This window comes from Ambystoma mexicanum, chromosome 10, assembly GCF_040938575.1.
Source record: "Ambystoma mexicanum isolate Mex_15411 chromosome 10, UKY_AmexF1_1, whole genome shotgun sequence".
NCBI lineage: Eukaryota > Metazoa > Chordata > Amphibia > Caudata > Ambystomatidae > Ambystoma > Ambystoma mexicanum.
The window spans coordinates 131,113,014-131,134,297 of record NC_090932.1 but is presented as its reverse complement, the minus strand read 5'-3'; the positions used below and the strand labels follow the sequence as shown (position 1 = coordinate 131,134,297).

General features: G+C 43.3%; 1 protein-coding gene across 1 annotated transcript in view; it reads left to right on the top strand.

The window, feature by feature from the left end:
* Window positions 1-21,284, top strand: part of GOLGA7 (golgin A7) — a 212,933-nt gene that overhangs the window by 45,241 nt on the left and 146,408 nt on the right. The window contains exons 2-3 of the mRNA XM_069617622.1: window positions 1,869-1,993; window positions 11,530-11,682. Of these exons, the coding sequence (XP_069473723.1) occupies window positions 1,886-1,993; window positions 11,530-11,682 (261 nt within the window). The 5' untranslated portion in view covers window positions 1,869-1,885. The remainder of the gene's footprint in view (window positions 1-1,868; window positions 1,994-11,529; window positions 11,683-21,284) is intronic.

Here is a 21,284-nt window from a genome sequence, read left to right as displayed (position 1 = left end):
TTGATGGCTGCACTGTTGTCTGCAAATGCTGGAGTTTGTTAGTGCTCTTCAGTTCCACAATATTTCCTTTGGATGTGCTCTATTTCATCGAGCACTTGTTTGGTTCTACTGTGTAGGAGAATGTCATTTAAATGTTGCAGTGCTAAAGCTTGACTTTTTCCATAGTACAGTTTGTAAACTAGATTTCTGAATGTTGAATGGTGGGTTGCTAACATTTTGATAGGGTGGAAGGTGCTTTTGCAAGTAGGTCGAGAAATACAAGCTAAGGAATGTCCTCGTATTCTAGTAAACTTGTGCACTGGACAGGAGTCCATAGTTTGTAGTATTTTTCTTTTTCTTTTGTCGTTGCCTTTGACATACTGATTGAGGAATTGCTGCAAAGATTTGTTTAAGCGTTGACGAACGTTACACATTGATGTGCAAGGCCATTTATAGGTGAGGCGTGTTGCTTTGGTGGAATGGAGAGTGCCATCTAAGTTTGATGGGGATATTTCTGAAAGCAATGTTTCCTCTTCCATTATGGTATTGTATATCTTTTCATACCCTCGTCCACTCCGATGTAAGGCAGTTTGGTTTGTTTGTTATTCTTTGTATGATTCTTCATTGTAGTATGGCTCTGTGTTGGTGGTGTGACTCCACTCACCTGTACAGATGTGGCCAAAGGTAGCTGATATTGCGTTTGTTTCAAAGTAGTGCTTGCAATTTACCAATGAATCTTGTGGTTTCATTCTATAGCAATGGATTGTGTACTAAATTATGTATCGCATGATAGTTCTCCTAATGACTTATGATAGTTTTGTGGCAACATCATATTGACAATCCCTTGTGGAGGCTTGTTAAAAAAACTAAAGGCACATGTGATGGCATCAGTGATGTCATCAATGACATGTGATGTCATCTTTGAGTTCATGGGTGTTAGTCCTTGCAGTGCACAGTGGTAGTGCGAGTTATGGTTGCTTACCTTACCAAAACTGGTGATTTTCTGGGTTTTTTCGGTTTTACCTGTAACCGTAACATCCCTGTAGCAATGTTTTTCCATTGAATTTCATAGGTTTCTTAGTAGTGCAACTTAACCATAACGTCCCTTTTGACAACATTTTTTTTTAGTGTATGTATAATATATATATATGTATATATGTGTGTGTATATATATATATATATATATATATATGTAATTTGTGTGCAAATGGAGCAATGTATTATATTCATATTCTTACATCTGTAGAAGAAAGCATTTTTCCTAAATAAATATATTCTCGATGTGTCTATCTGTTTACCTGCAGCTTCAGTATTGAATGCTAACGGACAATTTCTTTAGATATGTATTGCATGTGATCTTTGTGCAGGGATGCATTGACGTTTGTGTTAAAATATCTTCTGCCCCAGGTAAGTAGACTGGCCGAATTATCTTAACTCCCTCCTTATACACACGTAAGTAAGAGGTGGGGGGGCTTATGGTGGTTGGAAGATGGGGTACGGAGGACAGTAGGTTACCCAGTGTAAAACAAATTTTTGTTTTAGTTTTTTTTTGTTTTGTTTTTTTTTTACTTTTTAAAAAAAAAAAATGATCAGTACAGCAAACCTTTTGCAAGCTTGTGACAAAAGGGTTAAGAATGGAAACAAGAAACCAGTGTTGGGTCGGCTTGAGTGTGCTTTTACAGAGAAACTGCTGCATGAGATGAATGTTGAGGATTGCAAAAGGTGAAGAACTATAGTAAAATATTGGTTTATTGAAATGTATGTTTGGACACAGAATGAAAATGACAAATGTTTTGTGCAAATTGGGAGTAAGCTCAAATTGTATATTATGCAGTGTTTGATGCCACTTTTGTTTAATATGGCTTGTTGTTTATTTAACCGTTTTGCAGACTCTCAAGCTGTGGCGATGAGGCAGCAGGCAGCCGTGGCTGGCAAAGTCTTCATTCAGCGGGACTATACGAATGGTACACTATGTCAGTTCCAGATGAAATTCCCCCCTGAGCTGGAAAATCGGGTGAGAGTCTCTCTTTAGAAATCTCATGGAAGAGCGGTATAGTTGATAAGAAGATTGTGCCACAGTATTTTCTTAGAAAAACAAAGTACATGCATGATTTTGTTATTCCTGATTTCCAGACTGAGTTATTCAGTCCAGCCTACTCCAAAGGGTTGTTTCTTATTTACTAGCATCGTCTCGAGCACAGACACCCCCCTCCACCCCCCCAACCTACAGACTCAGTATTGATCAGCATGAGTGGAGAGACCATCTGTCCTGGCAATGACATACTTTTCCTTGATGTAAATGAGGATTTTCTTTTTCTATTCCTGCATGATCTGAAGCTAGTTTGGTAGTTGCTCAGTAGTATGTGAATGCTTGTGTGGTTTTCAGAATTGTGTTAATTAAGAATGCTGGAAATATCTGAAGGTTTCCAAGATATTGGGAGTCTGCTGTGAGTTTTGTTCCATAGTAGCATAATACTTAAAGTCTGATGGGACCATTACAGAATCGCCAAGAGTGTTTGGGGAATTTGTAAAGCTACAGTGACCTGACTGGATGACCACGTTGAATGCTTTTTTTGCTGTAGGGGTCAGTTTGAGATGCTTCTGGGCTTCAATGATTTATAATATTGCTCACCCTGTCCACGTTTACTTGAATACATTCCAAAAAGCAATACGGCAATCCTATGAATTTGCTCCTAAGCAATGTTATGTTCTCTAGTGAGCCGGCCTTTAGGGTAGTCATTTCTCTACCAAGAGTTGTCCTAGTTTTGCAATGTAATAGTCATGATTGAGTCACATTACTTTGAAACATCAAATGAGTCACCATTTCTCATAAATGTTGAAGAGTCCTTTCTTAGCAATGTCTTTTTTGCCCAATGGAAATATTTACATTCTGAATGTGGCCAGTGATGCAGAGGTGTGCCTTATTTGGTATTTAGTATTTTGAGCAATCTTGATTTGAATTATTCGAAGTTGACCTTTACATCAATGGCACTGGTTCTAATGGATGTAGGGATTTACATTATTTCTGATGGACTATTAGATGGTTGTAGGATAATCAAGGCAGGTATGTGGAAGAAGTCCTACTATAGGTCTGTTGAGATTTCTGCCTTCACGCTCAAAGGTAGTTCAAAATATCCCCCTGGCACATTCACACCCACCTGTTTAACATAGATTTAGGTGAGGATACATGGATTTTCAAAAGAATATACATATTTTAATGTTCATAAAACACAATCAAATAACAAACAAGTGCTTAAACATCTAAACATGAGTCACTAATCTGAATCGTGTGTCTAAAACCCAGACAATATTTCATTCTAGTGTATATGGATGACAGAAAGAAAAAATAAAAATTCTCCAAATTGTCAACTTTTGAAAACAATTATTCAATCAATTTAAACATGTGCCTTCATCAATATCTCTTTTTAGGGAGAGTCAATGTGCCAACACTCTACATGTGTTTCTAGAACCAATGTTCAATAGTAAGAATGCAATCAAATTAATACTAATCGCATCTCTCATTGGTGCGGTCTTCAGGGCACTCTTTGTTTTCATCACGTAAAGGTATTCAACGTGTTGCATAACGGAAACATGCTGTATTCCAATGAATCTAAAATCAAAACAAACCTAAAACCTTGTTGTTACCATGTAGTATTAGTTTCGTGTCAGGTATTCTGGATAAATATTGTACGCGTCAGGGAAGCCGTTAATACTGATCTAGAAAGGATCAGGGTCAAAAAATCCACTGAAACAAAACCATATCTACTTTGTAAAGAGGGGGCGAATCCTGCTCCTGTTCTTAATATCTCTAACCATGTGGGTATCGGCTTCTCACTTAGCCTATAAATCCCTTGTTAGTTATCATGATTCAAAACAGGTTATGCTGGTAATCCCTATATCTACTTGCTTTTGACAAATTCATGTAATTACCCATAAATCCTGTCTAAGTGAACGTGGATTTGTAGTCTCATGGGCCTTGTGGTCCATTAGATTTTCGTAAAGCGCAGTGGTCCCCTGTGGTGTAAGTCACCGTTTTCCCAGTTACTGGAGTGAACAAAAACCTGGAAGAATGAGTTGTTATTGTCAGGCTAAGTACGTGTCCGTCCCTACTCGTTTGTCAGGTGTGAGGTGCTTACCGGCCATCATGCACTCAAAGCTTCTCGTGTAAACGATGGGCCGAGTATTCTCGCTGCACAGGTCCTTTTACGAAACCCCAATGTGTCAGGACTGTTTGTGTGGTCGCCGTCGTGGACCGGAATCTATCGGGGCAAGAGAGTGGAAAAACGATTGAACTCTATGTTCTCACGTGATCCCTCAACCTAGGTCTGGCATTCCTGTGTACAAAGATATACCTCAGCTTGCTCGCCTCTACAGGAGCTGTCGTTTCCTTCATCAGCGTGTGAGAGAATTCTCACAAATTTTGCCAATTTGTGGTATACTGTATACACTGAATGTGTCAGTCCTCACCCACACAGCCCCTAAAAAGAGGACGTTGCAGCTCTTTACAGCTGATTTTGAGATTTCTGACCAGTGAGGTATTTTTCTGCAGTATAGCTATTAACAAGTGTACAGGGCATGGCCTAACCAAATTAGGTTTGATACTCTGATATGAGAAACTTGGACAATTGGGTGATGATCCGATTATTATGCCCATTTTCGTGAGTGCAATTCTTCACAAGCTGGGAGAATTCTGTTATTTGTCATCAATTGCTGCTCAACCAGAAACCCCTTCAAATCTTTCAATCACAGGCTAAATAGGATGAGAGCCAGCACACACCCCTATCTTGACAACCAGAATGTTCTCTATTCAGCCTGTATTTGATTCCTTCCACACTACTATTCTGAAATGCATCTAGTACCTTTATCATACCCGTCCCACAGGCCTTCCCTCTAGTTTGACACCCACAGTAAATCCCTATTCACAGCATTGAACTCTGGTTTCACTGCACATCGTTCGCACTTTCCCTTTTACTGGCAGTGTGTTGAGGCTGGTTGTGATTTAAGAGAAGCCAATGATAAAATTAAAGGCTGTATTGAGTTAGACTCGCTCACCATTCTGTTGTGCAAGAAGGCCGGGTTATGGGACTGGGTTGGCCCATCACCTACCTCAGGGGTCTGCAACCTACTGCTCTCCAGATGTTCTGAATTGTGAGTCACATGATCCCACACAATTGTTGAGGCTGGAAGAAGTTAATGGAAGTTGTAGTCCAAAATATCTGGACGGCCACATGTTGCAGACCCCAGCCCTGCCTTATATGCCTGCCAGTGGGTGCTTGGCACAGATCCTCTGTGCTCTGGACACTCTCAGAGATGCAATATCTCCATGTCAGTGAGCAGGGTACAACCAATAACATCAAGAAGCCCTTTGCGAATCCTAGAAGATCCCCAGCCGCCATTCCTCTGCATGCATGAGAGAGGAGCACAAGACCGGAGCGAGAATCAAACTGAGCATTCAGCGTTTTAACACAGTACAAAAAGCAAACTAGGTCTACAAGAGAACCAGGTGGCATGGTGACGAACAGGCGAATCAATAATCCAATCAGGGGTGGGAGACAGAAGGCCCAAGCGGGAATGAGGGAGGTAAGAGCCCAAGAGGGGCTTAAGGATCAAACATTCAAAGATTGGGGTGTGAAACCTGAGGCCCCAGGGTGGGGTGGCAATCGGTCAGGTCCCTGAACGGGCTGTTAATCCCGAGACCCCAGGGAGGTGCTAGTAGTAAAAAAAAAAGGGCTCTGAACTGAGCCAGTAGAGGCGTGGTCATACAGAGACATTGACAGGAACTGTTAGGCATACCAGATTTTAAGGGAGGGCCAGGAGGCATAGAGGCATTTCCCATTTGTTAACACTTCTCAGGGCTTCCTGCCAAACAAACATTCCTAATGAACTGCAGAGAGGGTGAAACCCCTAAAGACATTTGCTGGTGTTCAAAGGGGGGGGACCCATACTGAGGGCGAGCAGCCTTGTCTAATCCAGAGGCATTACAGTGGGGGGGGGGTCAGAAACCATCCAAGAGCTTCATTTGGGCGGAAGGCCCTTGGGAAATCTTGTGTTTGTAAGGTGTTTTCCTTTTTGGTGTTGGGGACCAGGATCAGGTTAGCTTGGATTTCTAGATGGTCAACACACTTTGTTGTACGACATCCTGACACACATCAGTTTGAACTCTTTTCCTTCTCCTAGCATAGGGACCAGAAAAGAGAATTGTAAAGTTAGTATAGGGTTTTTACACACAATAAAACCATAGCTTTACAAGCCACAATTAGTTGTTTTACTCCTGATTTTGACTTGCCACAAGCAAAGAAACCAACCAGTCCTGTGAGAGGCTCTTCCAGACGTTCTGAGGGACAGATCGACAGTGAAGCGGGTCTTGGAAAGACAGCAGTGTATGCCGAGACTCTTTAAAAATAAATTATTTGACTAAGAGACCTGCAGTAAAGTAACAAGCCCGGCCTATGAGAGAACCCTAACTTACAGGTCTACCTTTTTGAATAAATGAAACGAGTGTGCGAGAGACTTAAGAAATCCAAGCAAATGCATGCCCAAGGAAAAGGCCTCCAGAGAGAAATCTCTCTGGGAGACCCTGCCCTGAAAACCGGAATAGAAAGTTTGTAATATGGCTGTGCACAGAGCGTAGAAGAAGTTTGCTGTTAATGCTGCAACAACCCATATCCCTTCCCAAGCGTTCATATAGGGGTGTGGGTGAGTGAGTGATTAGGTGGGTGTTTGTGTGTGTGTGAGATTTACATGTTATGCAACGTGGGGGCCTCGCATTCTTTGAGAGTTTGAGGTATGTATGAGGTGCACATTCTGTTATGAATTGTGACACTTGCAAGCTTGAATGGAGTAGATCTGCTGGTATGGAATAAGTACCGACTAAATGTTACTCCACTGGAAATGGGCATATGGCATTCACGCTAATGGAGCCTTCTTAAATCGGTTATAAGTATTAAATGTCGAGCCTTCTTTTCGTGGACATGACTGGTGAACTGGTGTTGGGTCATGGATGATGCAATGCTGAAGGATACTGAGACCAATTTTGTTTTTATTGGCTTTCACTTTGTGCCCCAGCTACTCATTCAAAATATTCACCTGCTCATTCAAAATGTTAAAAATATTTAATCAACTAGCAGAGCTCACCTACTAATAGTTGTGTGATGACGATCACTTCAGTTTGCATATTTTTTGAGTTGAGACCATACTATTGCAGGGTTCGAAATTAAGATTCACTGAGCTGGTGCTAAAACCAACTCCTGGGTGTCTAGCATCACCCTGTAGTCTGGAGCTACCAGTTGGCAACTACAAGCGAGTACACCGCACAGTGCAAAACACACTTCTACAGGAAGCACAATTTACATTTTTGCACATGGTCCTTCATTCTTAAATGTGTACTAGATGGGTCCTACTTCTTCTTTAGTAACTGTGCAGATTGGTCCTCCTCCCAGACGATTCAGATTGCGAAAACTATATTAAAATATGAAGAATAGGTGCAGGGCGATGTAGGGGGGAGGGGTGGGGCGCATCACCGGTGGGACTAACTTGCAGGAGCAGGTAATCTGGGGGGGAACTAATCAATCATTTTATAATGGCATTATGTAAAATGCATAATGTACATACAAACATGGTAATCGCCACATAAAGTAGTGCTGCATTTAGGAGTATGCCTGGATCCTTGCAGGCCGTGTTGAAAACGCAGAGCAAAGAGGCCTCGTTCTTTGTCTAGCCATTCCATTTAATTACCAGGCATGGCAAGAGATCTGTACGTTCACCCACACCAGCTAGGCCTTTGAACAATTAGGCAGGAATGTGTGTAGCTGATCAGGCGAGGGGCTGCGGCCTAGCACAAAGGTCATTTTCTCAGGAAGCAAGGTAGAGTGCCAAAACGTGAACCAAGATTTAAGACACTACAGCTTCCCAGAATATTTGAACTAGCAGATTTAATGGGAAATGGGTCTTAAATCCTTCCTGAACTGGATTGATTAGTGGGATACAAAGTTTACTCTTGGAAGGAGAACTGATAAAGAGGAAAGTGAGAACAACATGATCTATGCTTTATGCTAGGAAGAGCCAAAAATGGTGTCCATTCTGTGGGGAGGGCATGATGTGGGCAACAACGTGTCTGGGGTGAGAAAAGGGCTGCTTTGTTTGCCAGGGCTAGACTGACCTTGAAGTTGACTGCAGAGTTCATGCTGATAACCAGGTGTATATCGAGTGAATGGGATTGAAGGGCAGGTGATACCAGTTGAATGTAACTGTAAAGACTGGAGGGCTATCTGTACTTCTGCCCTCTATGGTAGGGCAAAGGCACACAACACCCCAGCCAGGTCTCTCAATTTGGTAGCAAGGGACAAGCAGCCAGGCTTGAGCTTTCAGGTGATGATGCAGGCTGGTTCTTAAGTACAGTGTTTCCCGAAAGCCCCCACAAACGAATGTCCACACACTGTTGGGTAATAACACAGCTTCTTTATATAAAATAAGATTTAGGAATATGTATACATAATAACACTTTGTACTTAGAAATACTTATTCAAAGAATGGCAAATATATACACTCTATGTGGTACCACACACTACTTAAATTCAGTACTAGATGCACTAACTGCAGACAGTTTTAAATAGGCATGCAAATGATTAAGTGAGGTGTATAAGCATAGAATAGGGAAGAAAGGCAGGTTAGTTGTGAACAGTGGCATAATGCTTTCTTTAGACTAGACATACAATTCTGTGTGAAGATCCTTCGCCCCCACCTGGGCAACCTGTAATGGAAAAGTTAGGGATTAATTTATCTTATCTTTTACAGCCCAGACCAATAATGTTCAGTAAACGTCTGTCTTCTTTGAAAGGTTCTACAAGTACCCCAGAGGCCAAAGGAGAAACCTGATCCACCTGGGACCCCTGGATGACTCCTGCGGATAGAAGATGCTCTTGCTCGTCACACTACCTGTGGTTCCTTGACAGGCAAAGTGGCAGAGTTTCTCGGTTTCACTCGACAATTCCCTCTCAGGATGGACTCCCTTTGGAAGAAGGAGCTGCTGGGATGCTGAGTCCAAGAAGAAAAATGGTACCAAGGTCTTTCTGAAGTGGAGGAGTTTTGCTCTTCGCTGTGCTCTCCTTTGGTCGACGATTTCTCTGACTGTAGAAGTCCTGTGAAGATGAAACTTGCTGTGGGCTCCCTAAAGGCTCAGTAGATGAGAGCACTACCCCTGGGACCTTTCGATGACTTCTGGCAGTGATGGGTTCATAGGTCACTTGTGGTGTCCTGTTTCAGAATATCGCGTTTTTCTGACTTTCGGTTCTTCGGGGCTGCATCCCCAGCACGGACCAATAGACTGCTCCTGGCAACCTGCACTTGACCACTGGAGTGTATCTCGAACCCTCACCAAGTCTGGACCCTCTGGACATCTTTGTTAGCTTCTGGTGGTGGGAAACCCACCAACGGGCCTTCCTCTGCACTCAGCGACTCTGGACTCTCTCCTCCGGTAGAAAGTGGTCAGTGATGACGGCAAGGATGTCCCATGAAATGTTCTTGGGCAGTTTGGAACTTTCGCAGCTCCGGGTGTCCAGCAGCACTATGCCAGGGTATCCTCTCTTCTGGGTGGTAGATAGCAACTGCTTCCATTGGTCACAAAACAAATCTCCGGACCTTGGGTGACACCAATGGACTTCTTAAACTTGAGAGGTCCGGGCACTCCTTCAGAACTAACGAAGACCCCTTCTGCGGACGGCAGCCACACAGGGCTGGCTTCCAGGGTACTTCTGATGAAGAGTAGCAATTTGCACAATGGTCCCTAGTAGCTCAGGGAGAGGTCTCCTTTGCAGGTCCTCTCTGGATCAGTCCATGGAAGAACACGGTAGCTTTTGAATTACAGGAAGAAAATGTAGCAGCAGACTTCTCCTCCAGCTGGGCTTCAAGGAACAGCTTCTTCTTGCTTCAACTTCAGCCTCTGAACAAATTGGTGAGAGGTCCCCAGATATAAACATCTGTTCCCCATTCACTCTGGCTGAGGCAGGCTCAGTCAGCCAATCACACAGAAGGGCATTCATTCATTCATGCAGGCATGCAGACCATCTGGCTCACAGGCATTCAATCCACCCACACACCCATAACAAAGAATGTGGATTGGGGTAAGTACCCAGCCTTCCAGCACACTACACTGAATTCATGTCAGGGCTGTCTCATTCATTGCGTCACACACACAGAAACCAGACACTGAAAACACAGAATGTGAGTTCCCTTCAGACTCCATTCATACAGATCCCACCCCTAGGGTGTACCCACGGCACACAGCCCCTGGGAAGTCAGTCCGACAGGAGGCAGCCCCAGAGCCATATGTGTTATTTCCACTCAGCAGCCAGTCGGGAGGAAAGGAACAGAGGCAGGACTCTGCAGGACTTGGAAACAAGGTAAAAGGCAATAGAAACCAAGAGGCCACATGGGCTATCTTGCCTTCCTGCAGCAATCAATTCATTTCTATGGCAGGGCCTGGGTGTCCCGAAATGGAGGGCACTCAGCCACTGTCAAGTCGGCAAGTAGCTGCCACCAGTCCATACCCTGCTCTGTGGGCAACACACAGGTGCCCAAAAACACACAAGGGGTACAAGGGTGTACACCCACACATGGGTGCCTTAAGGGTATCCCATGGGTGTTTGTTCACCAAAAGGAAAACTTGGAAGAGCTGCACTGCCAGAGGTCCAGCTGGACCTAAGTGGCAGAAAACATTTAGAAAACACACAGAGAGAAGTGTTAGGACAAGGACTAGGAGTCCCTGTCCCTCCATAAGGCATTTCCAGCATCACAGTAACCATTTACCGTGCCGGGTCTCAAGATGGACAAGGATGTTCCCCACCTGCTGTGAAGATGGGCGAGAAGACAGCAGAACCAATTGAAAAATGGGCTATATGTAATTATTACCATATATTGGCGGTAGCCAGTGCAGGTGGGGGATGAACACTGTATATTGAGTGCGTCATATGGGACAATTTTTGTGTTTATAATCAGAGTCTTGTACGGAGGACGAGAGAGCTGTGTGGCAGTGGATTTATAATACCATTGTCGCCATTCATCTTTTGTATACAAAATAAAACTCTTGTTCTTGACGAAAAGGGTGCTCCAAGCCTTTTTCCCTAGTGGGTTATATTTTCTTGGTCTGATTGCTGGGGAGTTAACTAAATAACATTCTCAAAAGTTAATGTAACATAATGCATGTTTGTAAGGCACCAATTGGCCTGGGAAGCAAAATGTAGCTGTTGGTTGCAACGGGTAGAAGGAGCTAAATCGCTCCCAGCACTTTCTAACCGTGCTACTGTGTGGTGTTAACATCATTAATGCCAATGAATGTAAAATGCAGGAACATATTTTATTGGCTTTGTCAATGCTGGTTTAATTTTGACTGGCTCGCCACAAATGTTTTCTGTACTGTTTCCTGGCCAGTGATCTGTTACATGTATTTGTCCCACCCCGGGGATTAATTGCAGACTTTAATGTGCAAGTTCTTTGCAAACCATGAATGGTGTCAGTGTTTCTGAGCATCCTTGTTTGCTTTGATCTCTTTTACAGGTTGACAGACAACAGTTTGAGGAGACTATTCGAACTCTAAATAACCTCTATGCGGAAGCTGAGAAAATAGGGGGCCAGTCTTACCTTGAAGGCTGTCTAGCATGCTTGACAGCCTACACAGTCTTCTTGTGCATGGAGACGCATTATGAAAAAGTAAGCACTATTTCCTTTATTTTTCTTTTTATTTTATTTTTTTTTGATCAGTTTTGCTTCACAAGAAAAACCTAGCCTAAGCCAATTCTTCAATCTGGATTTCAGAAACCGTTTCATATCATGATTTAATGTAAAACAAAATCCTGCCTCAAATCTTTCGAAGGGGAGTGCGCTTTCAAGTCCCTAGTAAAGCACCAATACTTGCATACACCACTGCTGCAAGAACCCCTGCAGCGCCCTCCATCCCAAGGCTCCTCTGGGCACTCAAAAGCCTAAATGCACCGATAGTGGTCTCTCTACGTTCACCAACCTCTTCTCTGACTAAATGGTTTTCAGCATCGGAAGCCCACACATAGAGCTGGGGGAGCCAGGGAATTTATTGGTAGGGCCTAGATAGGGCCGAGCCTGGGGGTCAGGCCTGACTCTAGGAGCCCAACACGGGCTGAGCCCATGAAATCCCTGGCTCCCCCAGAAAACATCATTCAACATTACAGCAACATTATCTTGTACAATAGTTTTTTCTTTTTACTGTTTAGAGCAAGTGCGCATGATATGGGACAAAATGCAACTAAAATGAGTTGTATTACCTTTATGGCATTTTATTAGCTGACCCTTATTTATCAGGTTTTACCAATGGTGAAGGACACAATTTAGGAGAGTATGAGCTACTTTTATTTGGAATGTAGTAAGCATTGGTCATTTTCCTGTTTCTATTCTGTTTTTCAAGGTTTGTGTAAGAGGACTGCCACGAATACTAGAGGTTTAAATATGAAGTAGACCCGCATGGCATGAAACATTTGGGTGGTGGCAGGGGAGTAAAATGATAAAATAAAACCAAAGCAGGTTATCTTATTCTTGAAGTTCAAACCATTGTCTTTCTGGTCAGATAACTCTTTAGGGTTCATAATGCTCAATCGAGGTAACCCACTACTGGGATATTCTCAGTGACTCAGTCTTGATCCATTGTGTGCCCCTGCTTTCTCCTTCTCTAGACTGAGGTCCACTGCTTCTCCTCATCTCCAGGGATACCAGCCTCCTGGGGCCTCCAGGTCCCCTTAGACCATTGTACACTAGTCCTGGGCAAAGTTTGCTTCTGGGACTAGGGCAGATGAACAAACTTCCCCAGAGCAGCCACCAAGAAGCTGGAAAGCTCACTTTTCTTTAGATTTACTCTCCCCACCTTCCAGTCTTGGGTTCCTGGCTCTCCTCGCAAGCAGCCCATCCTCTTCTACCTCCTACACAATTTCCAACAGTCTCGTGCCTAACGGTGCACTGCTGTTCTCTTCACCTTGGTTTCCTTCTTTTTTTTTCCCTGAGCCTCCAGATGCCTCTGCCATGTGCTCATACCTCTCCCGTAAGTGCCTGTCTGTTCTCCACTCTTCTTCTTGGTAGCTCCTTGGCATCCTATTTTTGCCAAGCTGTTCCTTCTTGCTCGCTTCCTCCAAACTCAAATTCTACAACATGTCGGCTCTGTACTGCTGAACTTCTTTCCATTGTTGCCTTGGGAACGGACTATTCCTGTTGAGTTCTACGGAGAATGGAAAGCAGTTTTCTGTCCCATGTGGTTTGATGCAAGTGTTTCGTTGATTTGACAGAAGGGAGTGGCTGCAGGCAACTCTATCCTTCATAGTTGCAGCTGTGAAGGATACATGAGTTGTCCTCACACCAGGATTCCTGGAAGTTTGGGAAAGGAGTGGAGTTTTACTGCATGGGTGAAGGCTATGCTTCCTTCTGCCACCCTGAGTTGTAAATGAGTGGGGTACTAGTTGCCCAGGACTGTCATTTTTTGAGGTTGGAAAGCACTTCCGCAGAGTTCTCGTGCTCTTCCTATTCAATTGCTGTCTCCACAAGTGCATCTCTAGTACAATCTAAGTTTCACTCCATAGAAGATTGGGATTATGGGGGAATGTAATGCTTTGTGTGACTGTGACTTTGTTTCTGGATCTGGATAATTAGGGCTTGGGTCATATTTTCTAGCACCCCTCCTATGCTCCGTGACCTGACTAGAGCTTCCCCATAGTGCTAGTTACGGATCCATAGTTGACTCTCCCACATCTCAAGGCATACATAAGTGGAAATTGCTAAATAATTCTTCTTTGATTAGCAGTCCAACCTAAATGACCAGCAATTATTTTCATCACTATTTGCAATGGAGGGAGAAGTACATTTTTGCTACTAACTGCAGGAACGAACTTGAGCTGTCTTGACACTGGACAATTCCCAGCTACATTAAAGGTATCCTTGTAATAAATGCCATTTTAATACTGTCCTTTTTAAAACCCTTTAGCCAAAAAAATAAGCTTAATTTTGAAGAAAAGGATGGGACAGTTTGGAATGAGAGGTCAGTGACTTCGTATGAAGAGTTACAGCTGACCGCATGTGTGTGGAGGGAGAGAGGGGTAATCATTTGTAAGGAGAGAAAGGCCACCATGCGTGTGCATATAAATAGTGAAATATTGCATAAATAGCTGCTTTGTTAGGATAACACTATTTCATGATGCAGGTTCCTACTTTGGGTCTTGAAAGCTAGCAGTGCCCCGATAGGAACGGTCTGAAAGGAAAAGGTGGGTGTTTGGAGTCCAGGACCCAATCGTCTGATGCCATAACATGCCTTTTTATAATGCTGTTTACACAAAGGGGCACACAGTGTTTGATGAAAAGCATTATGTATGCTCTGTAGTTAGTACACTCTCTATGACAAATTTGCCGTTTTTGTTATATTTTCATCTGTACTGCAGTTGCAGACCTCAGATGTTAAAACATGGAGGCAAACAAGCGTTGATCCCTAAGCATCAGACACTGTTCATCTGTTTGAAGCAGAAGTTATCAGTTGCACAACAATTGTAGGTTTCTGAAAGAGGTTGTTTGCAGTAATTATTTCCGCTGCACAGAGTGTAAACAATTGGAACTGTCTTAGCATTTTTTGAAAATTGCTGGAACCTGTCTTTGCCGTGTCCCACAACGTATTTAACAGGCACCTACAGGAGGTCATGACCTCATGACTTTAGCTCGGTGCAGATTTGGTTCTGGTCGTACCTTTGTGACGGCTGGCTATTGCCTTTCCTCTGCCAGTACAGCTCTTCCATTCAATGCCATTCAATGCCTGTGTAATCGGAGGGCCATCTTGTTTGTTCCTTATGTGACCATGGGGTTGATGCAGCTTTACTTAGTTTTCTAGTTCCCAGGTAATATGCTGTTGGAACTCTTTTGACCCAGGACATATCGGATTGCATTATTCTGCCCAAATCTCACCAAGAGAGGTGGTATTTACCTACATCAAAGAAAATAAGGGATTGCTTGTCCGCCTAGATTCTATGACCTATTTGTTTAAAGTGCCCAGTCTACTTAGTACATGCCATCTTAAATTTTAGCTGTTTTAATTACTTGTTAAGGCAACCTGCATTGTGTTTGGAAGTAATGTATTTTGCTGTATTTGCTTATGTCCCTAGATATTGTCTTTGCTGGATGACTTTCTTAGTAGGAGCTGAATAACTGGTTTAAGTCTGTTCCCATAGGTGAACAGTATGGGGGCTGTTGGGACAAGTGGGCCACAAAGCAACCTGACCATATGTAAATCCATATATAACGATGTTGAGTCAAAAGAATATCTTTATTTTCCACAGCCTGAATAGAAAACTACAAGTACCAGAATGCAAAATGATTTAAGTCTGAAATCTCTTTTCAGCATTTTACTTTTGCCACTTTAGACTCTCACTAAAATAAATTGTGTAATAAGGTACCAGAATATATATATTTGTCACAAACGTCCAGATTGTTGATATTCTACTGCTGACTGAAAAGCAAACCTTTTTTGCATGTTAAGCTAGTAGGCTGGATACAAGCAAATCTTTAAAAAGGGGTTTTGTGTTGCTCACTCGGTGCGTTGGAAGCAGACCGATTATTTTTTGTAAGTGTTTTTTTTTAATTTTATTTTTTTTAAGTTGATGTGTGGGGGTCTTTCCGTTGGAAATGTTTCCTCTCATTACTAATTGACTATGCTTGCACTCCTAGTCCATGTTAATAAGACATTAATTGAGGGACCGTTCTGATGTCATAGTTTTCCTCTGAAGTTTGTCCTGTTCATGAGGGCTCTAAAGGTATCCTGGCCCCTTAAGCAAACCCCCAAGAATTTTGAAGGGGGAGAGCGGTGTAAACACAATTGGTGTTGCTACCTCATTCTGCCTCCCCTCTTACCGCATGTAGAAATCTTTACAGTTTTCGGTGACTTTGCACGCCAAATGAGACGATGCACAATGTCCCTGTTGGAGCAAAAAGCTGACCAGGCAGCTCGGCAGGTTGAATGTAACCTGTTCAGCGCTGCCTTTAAACAAGTGTTTTTTGAATTCTTTGAAAAATGTGCTTTAAAACACCATGTTTCGACAGGGGCTGGCGTTGGGGTTTTTACTAGGACCCATACTTTGGGTGGGAGCAAATCATTTAACTGGCAGATAAATAACACCCTTCTTTGGGCCTCATTACGAGTCCGGCTGAAACCGTGCCGGAAAAACCGACAGGTAGCCGCCGGACCGTAATGATCAACCAGCTCTTGACTTGCCGGAATAACCGGTGCTTTACAGCCCCGGCAGTCCGGTAAGTCAGACGCTGATAAAATGTTGATCCCCATTCCTGTGGAGTCCCATAGGACTCCATGGGAATGGGGACCACGTTAAGCACTGTTAATAACGGTGCAAGTGCTTCCGTGAATATCTGCTGGCGGGTGCCGTTCCACCTGCCAGACCTGGCGGGCGAAACGGCAACCGCCAGCAGACTTGTAGTTTGCTGGTCCGGAAACAACGGTGCTGGTAAACTTACCTGTAATGAGGCTTTTTGTCTTTTCACTGATACCATCAAACTAAGAATTTATGGAGGAAAGTGGCATGACACAGGCATGATTAAGGAAACATTCTTAATAGTGAGCACACATTACAACGCAAATTTTAAATGTAAAGCATAAATTGGAAGGACAGCAGACATTATTTCACCCTCACACCACCCCCAGCATGATCTGCACTAAGACCTGGCAGGACTCATACACTCTTACTTCGTACTTGCACACTTCCTGTATTTAACACGCTCTGGGCAAGGGCTCTGTGCCATTATCTCTTGGAAGAACGTGCACACTCCATGTAGCACATGCTCACAACACCATGCATACAATTGAGGAGTACTGGAGCTTAGCACTTGCTTTAAAATCATCTCGCAGTTAGTGCAACATTACTGAATAAATAAAAAGCAGCTCAGTGGTATTGTATTGTAAATTGCGATGTGATGCCTCTTATTTTATGCCTTGAATCTGCTCAGTTTCATCATGTTCCTTTGATGCTGGTAGGTGTTCTCCCTAGTTTGAAACTTCCAAAAGTCTCTCAGATTTATAAGTAAAGCCTCACATTCAAAAAAGATCCAGTCTCCCACTTGTCGTAGGTAGGAGAGTGCATTAATCTCCACTAGGTTCAAGTCTTGCTTGTTTCTTGGTCCTACATTTCATTTGTTCATGTTTAGGCATCAGAAAGTAGACCCAGACAACTGAGGAAAGTTTGGGATACAAACTTTTATTGAAAATCACAAAAATGTTGGGATAAGGCCTATCTTGCTCTATGTTAAGGTGGGATTTCTCTACCGAACTAAAACTAATGATAGTCTGTGCCAGGAAGTCTAAAGTAAATTTCTGTATGTGTCCCAAAACCTGTACTTGCCCTCGCATCGATTTTGTTCAAATTGTGTAGGGATGTCCGCCACAAATGAGTGTTCAAACCAAAGTTCAGAGCTTCTTCCAGCTCTTAGTCGGAAAAGGGGTTCTCTCTTTCCCTGGATTCCAAACAGTCCATTTTTAATCACAAGGGGTTCCTTCCCCACTGTTTTCACAACAACACAATTCCTCTGGATTCTTTCCAGCTTCCAGACTTTTTGTCTCTTTCATCAATATCATAAAGTTTAACTCTTTAAGTTTACAATGTACCAGTTTCTCTGGATATTCAACCATAATCTTATTATAGAGGAGTCAAGTGGCTTCTGTTTAGTGGGCTGTATTCGGTATAGGCGCAGTTGTCGGACCACTGAGTCCACCCATTACAGGTCATCCAACCGACACACCTGATTGGCTTCTGTTCCACAGTTACACCACCACTGCTTCAGCTTAACAGTGGTATTGGACTTCTTTTTTTGGCAGTCCTTTTCAACACTTGTTTTGCCACCATTTACTTGTTGGATTATCACACTTTCTCAGTGTTGTCACAGTTTCAACTTTGAACTTGTAAAGTTCCTTTTTGCCTTATGGCTCTTGCCAATGCTTGCTTTTTCTCATCTTGTATAATTCACAGTTCCTTAAATGCATTACCAATTATTGCTTTCTCTAGTTTCCATGATTCACAGTTTCTTTGTATGAGGGAATGCTTTTCTGTGCTTTCCACCCATTATTACTTTCTTTGGGTTCGGTATTCAAAAGCTTCAGTTCATTAATATCAAAACAATGACACTGGGTATGCTGTCTTCGTGTGCCTTTCTCCACCTCGGTCGGTTCTTCATCGCTGCTGCTGTTCCCAGCTCGCAAAGCCCCTCTTCCTGGGTCTCTGACACTTGGGGCTACCGGAGAGGGAGTCCTCTTGATTATAGGAGGTCGACAGGCTGACCCTGCCACCGGAGACCTTCCGACAATGGCAGTCACACTCTGCTTCCACTGCAACTGCTCTGCAGCACCTCAGCACTTCGGAATTCACCTCCGGGGCCTCCGTCTCCAAGTATTCCACAGCAATCTCGATATTCCAGGCAATCTCATTAGCCTCACCTGAGTGGTCCATTTATACCGCACCGCCCCTTTGGGTTCAGGTGTAGACCATTCACATCGATTTCACAATGGTCTTGGTACTCGGCATCTAGATTCCTCGCCCCAGTACCAAGTGGTGTTTGTTGATGTCTGTTATTAAAGGATGAATGCAAGTTCATATTTGATCTCTTCCTCGTCTCAGTACCATAGTGGTTTACATTGGCAGATGGTTTTCTAACACAATGTGGAAGGGTTTGGAAATATCCCATAATAGCCTGGGAGACATTTGATTCCTGATGAAATGGAAATGGGGATACTGTGTCTCACCCAAATGTCCCTCATCCTCACTCCCCAAGTCTCCTCCTCCCAGGTGATCCTCCCTCGCATATCCACTCCCAGGGTTAGGCTCCAAAAGCGACAGCCTTTCCATGACCACCTCGGGGGGAGGTTATTTTGGGGAAAGAAGTGAGGATGCCCTCAGATTCCACACATTACTCACTAGTCGTATTGGGTTCCTTGGACTGCGTGAGTTTATTCTGTCCCAAAGTCTCACTTCCCTCCCAAGGGTATTGTTGCCATCACCTTATATATGTCTCTTGTGGTTCTCTGGAGTTGCTATGAGCCGTTTTAGCTGGTTGCGCTATTCGGGTTTCTTGGGCTCCCGTAATCCTTATTGTTGGTTTCCTTCGCTCTCTGGGCCCTGATGCCCAACGTAGGGATTTAGGATATTCTTTCTCCCGCTTCACTCTATGGTCTTCCAAAGGCACTTTCAATGTTATTTCCAGTACCACAGTTGAATGCAAGATCAGTTTCTCGGATTCTCATATATGCAGAACATTTCTTAGTTATAGGGAGCTCCTTATGAGAATGGGAGTCCTTGTCCCCTCGAGCGGAGTCACGCCCAGTGAGTTCTTGCTTTCCCAAACCCCTAGTGAAGGTTTTGCTTAGCAGACTCTCCTCCCTAGCCTCAAAAGGAGTGGCTTCTCCCTGTAGCACACTAGAAAGAAGGGATGAAACATCCAGATTAGTCCCATTTGATTGTATTAGCCATACATGCAAAACATTGTTTGACCCTGTTGCTTAATAAGAATCTAGGCTCTAAACATGGAAAATGATTCAAGTAGCCCTGGCTTCTGCCAGAAAGCTAAGGGACTTAATTTGCTTCCTGCATCTAAACGGGACATTACAGGTGCTCTTTACTAACTCATCTTTCCAAAATTAATTTCAGAGGTCTGCAACAATCATGCTTAGATTATTTTGACTTTTTACGTTAGGTTTTACTCCAATACAATAAAGGTATCCTAGTGTAGATGTATGATGACACTGGAGTGTCTGTAATCTAACACAAAATCCAAATCTGGTAAAAACGCATGAGAGAGTGAGAAAAAGGTCTCACTCACTCCAGGGTTAAAATTAAAATGTTGTAAGTCCAGCAAAAGAGCTTTGGGTCTCTAAGGTTGAAGGGAATTAGCACAGAAATAAGAATTCTCCCTAACAATACCTTTCTTCAGTCATCGCTGGAATATATCAAAATGCTTATATATAGTTGCATACACGTGATGCGCGTGGTACTGATCTTCAGATCCGGAGGATAATTCCTTTTTTTGGGCATGGTAACAGTAGGTGTCCAGATGTTGATAAAAATGTTTTAGTAGCTGGAAGGGTCAGTGCTACTGCTTGGCCAGAGTAATGCGTGGCCCTGTTATTGTCCAGCCCCTTTATGCGACACTTCAGTAGTACCTTTTCATTTTCCAAGATTTTCAGAGCCCAAAACGGGTGTAGCATAATCGCCATGGCTTGCATGTATTTCCCTTGTGTTTTCTGTGCTTATTTAACCATGCGGGTTAGTAGCGCGCTTCAGTTTTCGGCAAACATTTTGTATTTGTGCCCTGCACAGGATCTGTCTGTTTAATGGGGGTTCCTGCTTCTGACCCTGTCGAGACCACTGCCCCTGCCCCTTTTCCTGTTTTATGCTTCCTGGCCCCTTCTTTCCTGCCACTTCTGCCCCTTGCCTACCTCTCCCCTAACCCAGACTTGCCTGCAAGCCTGAGTAGTCATCGCAACACGCTAATGACCTATTTGGTAAAGCCATCAAGGGGAAAACCCGCTCAGCAAATGGCAGGCGGGAAAGATATTTTTGTGTCTCCATCTAATCCTCTGGTTTTGACAATGGTTCTCAAACAGAATCAAAATGCCGGCTTCTGGTATGTCTTCTTCCCTCCCCGCCCCCAACCCTCCAGATAGCAGAAGCCACACCTACATAGAAAGAAGGGGCTATTTTCTCTCACATAAACGAAGATGATCTAAACTGTCATGCCAGCTCAATAAGAGAAGGGGGGCTGAAGGGCAAACGCAGTAATATACTGTCTACTTGGAGGAATAGCAAGTGCCATTCTTACAAAATCTTCCTTCTGAAATGCAGTAAACTGAGCCCAACAGTCGTACAAGGTGAGAGACCAACCTGGCCCTGTTTTTGTACTAGGATGTTTTATCAAAGAAGTTCTACTAAATCCAGGGATTTACGTAAGGCAAGCCAATATGCCCACTAGTGTGGCCAGATGAAGCATGCAAGTGTAGTATGAACCACACAGGTTTGAAGATTACAATTTTTTGGGAGATCCTAAACCAGCTGCATTCCAGAGCGAAAGACTAACTGATGTGATGTTTTTACTGAACCCTACTTGCAAAACAAAAAGCGGTCAATCTCCCTTTTAACCAGTTCAGTATTTTCCTTGACACAATGGGATCTTTGTCAGATGCAAGAAGAGCGGTCATGTCATTTTGTTGCCACAATTTGGGAAAGAACGTAATAATTCAGGTCCTAACATAGTGTAATAAGCAG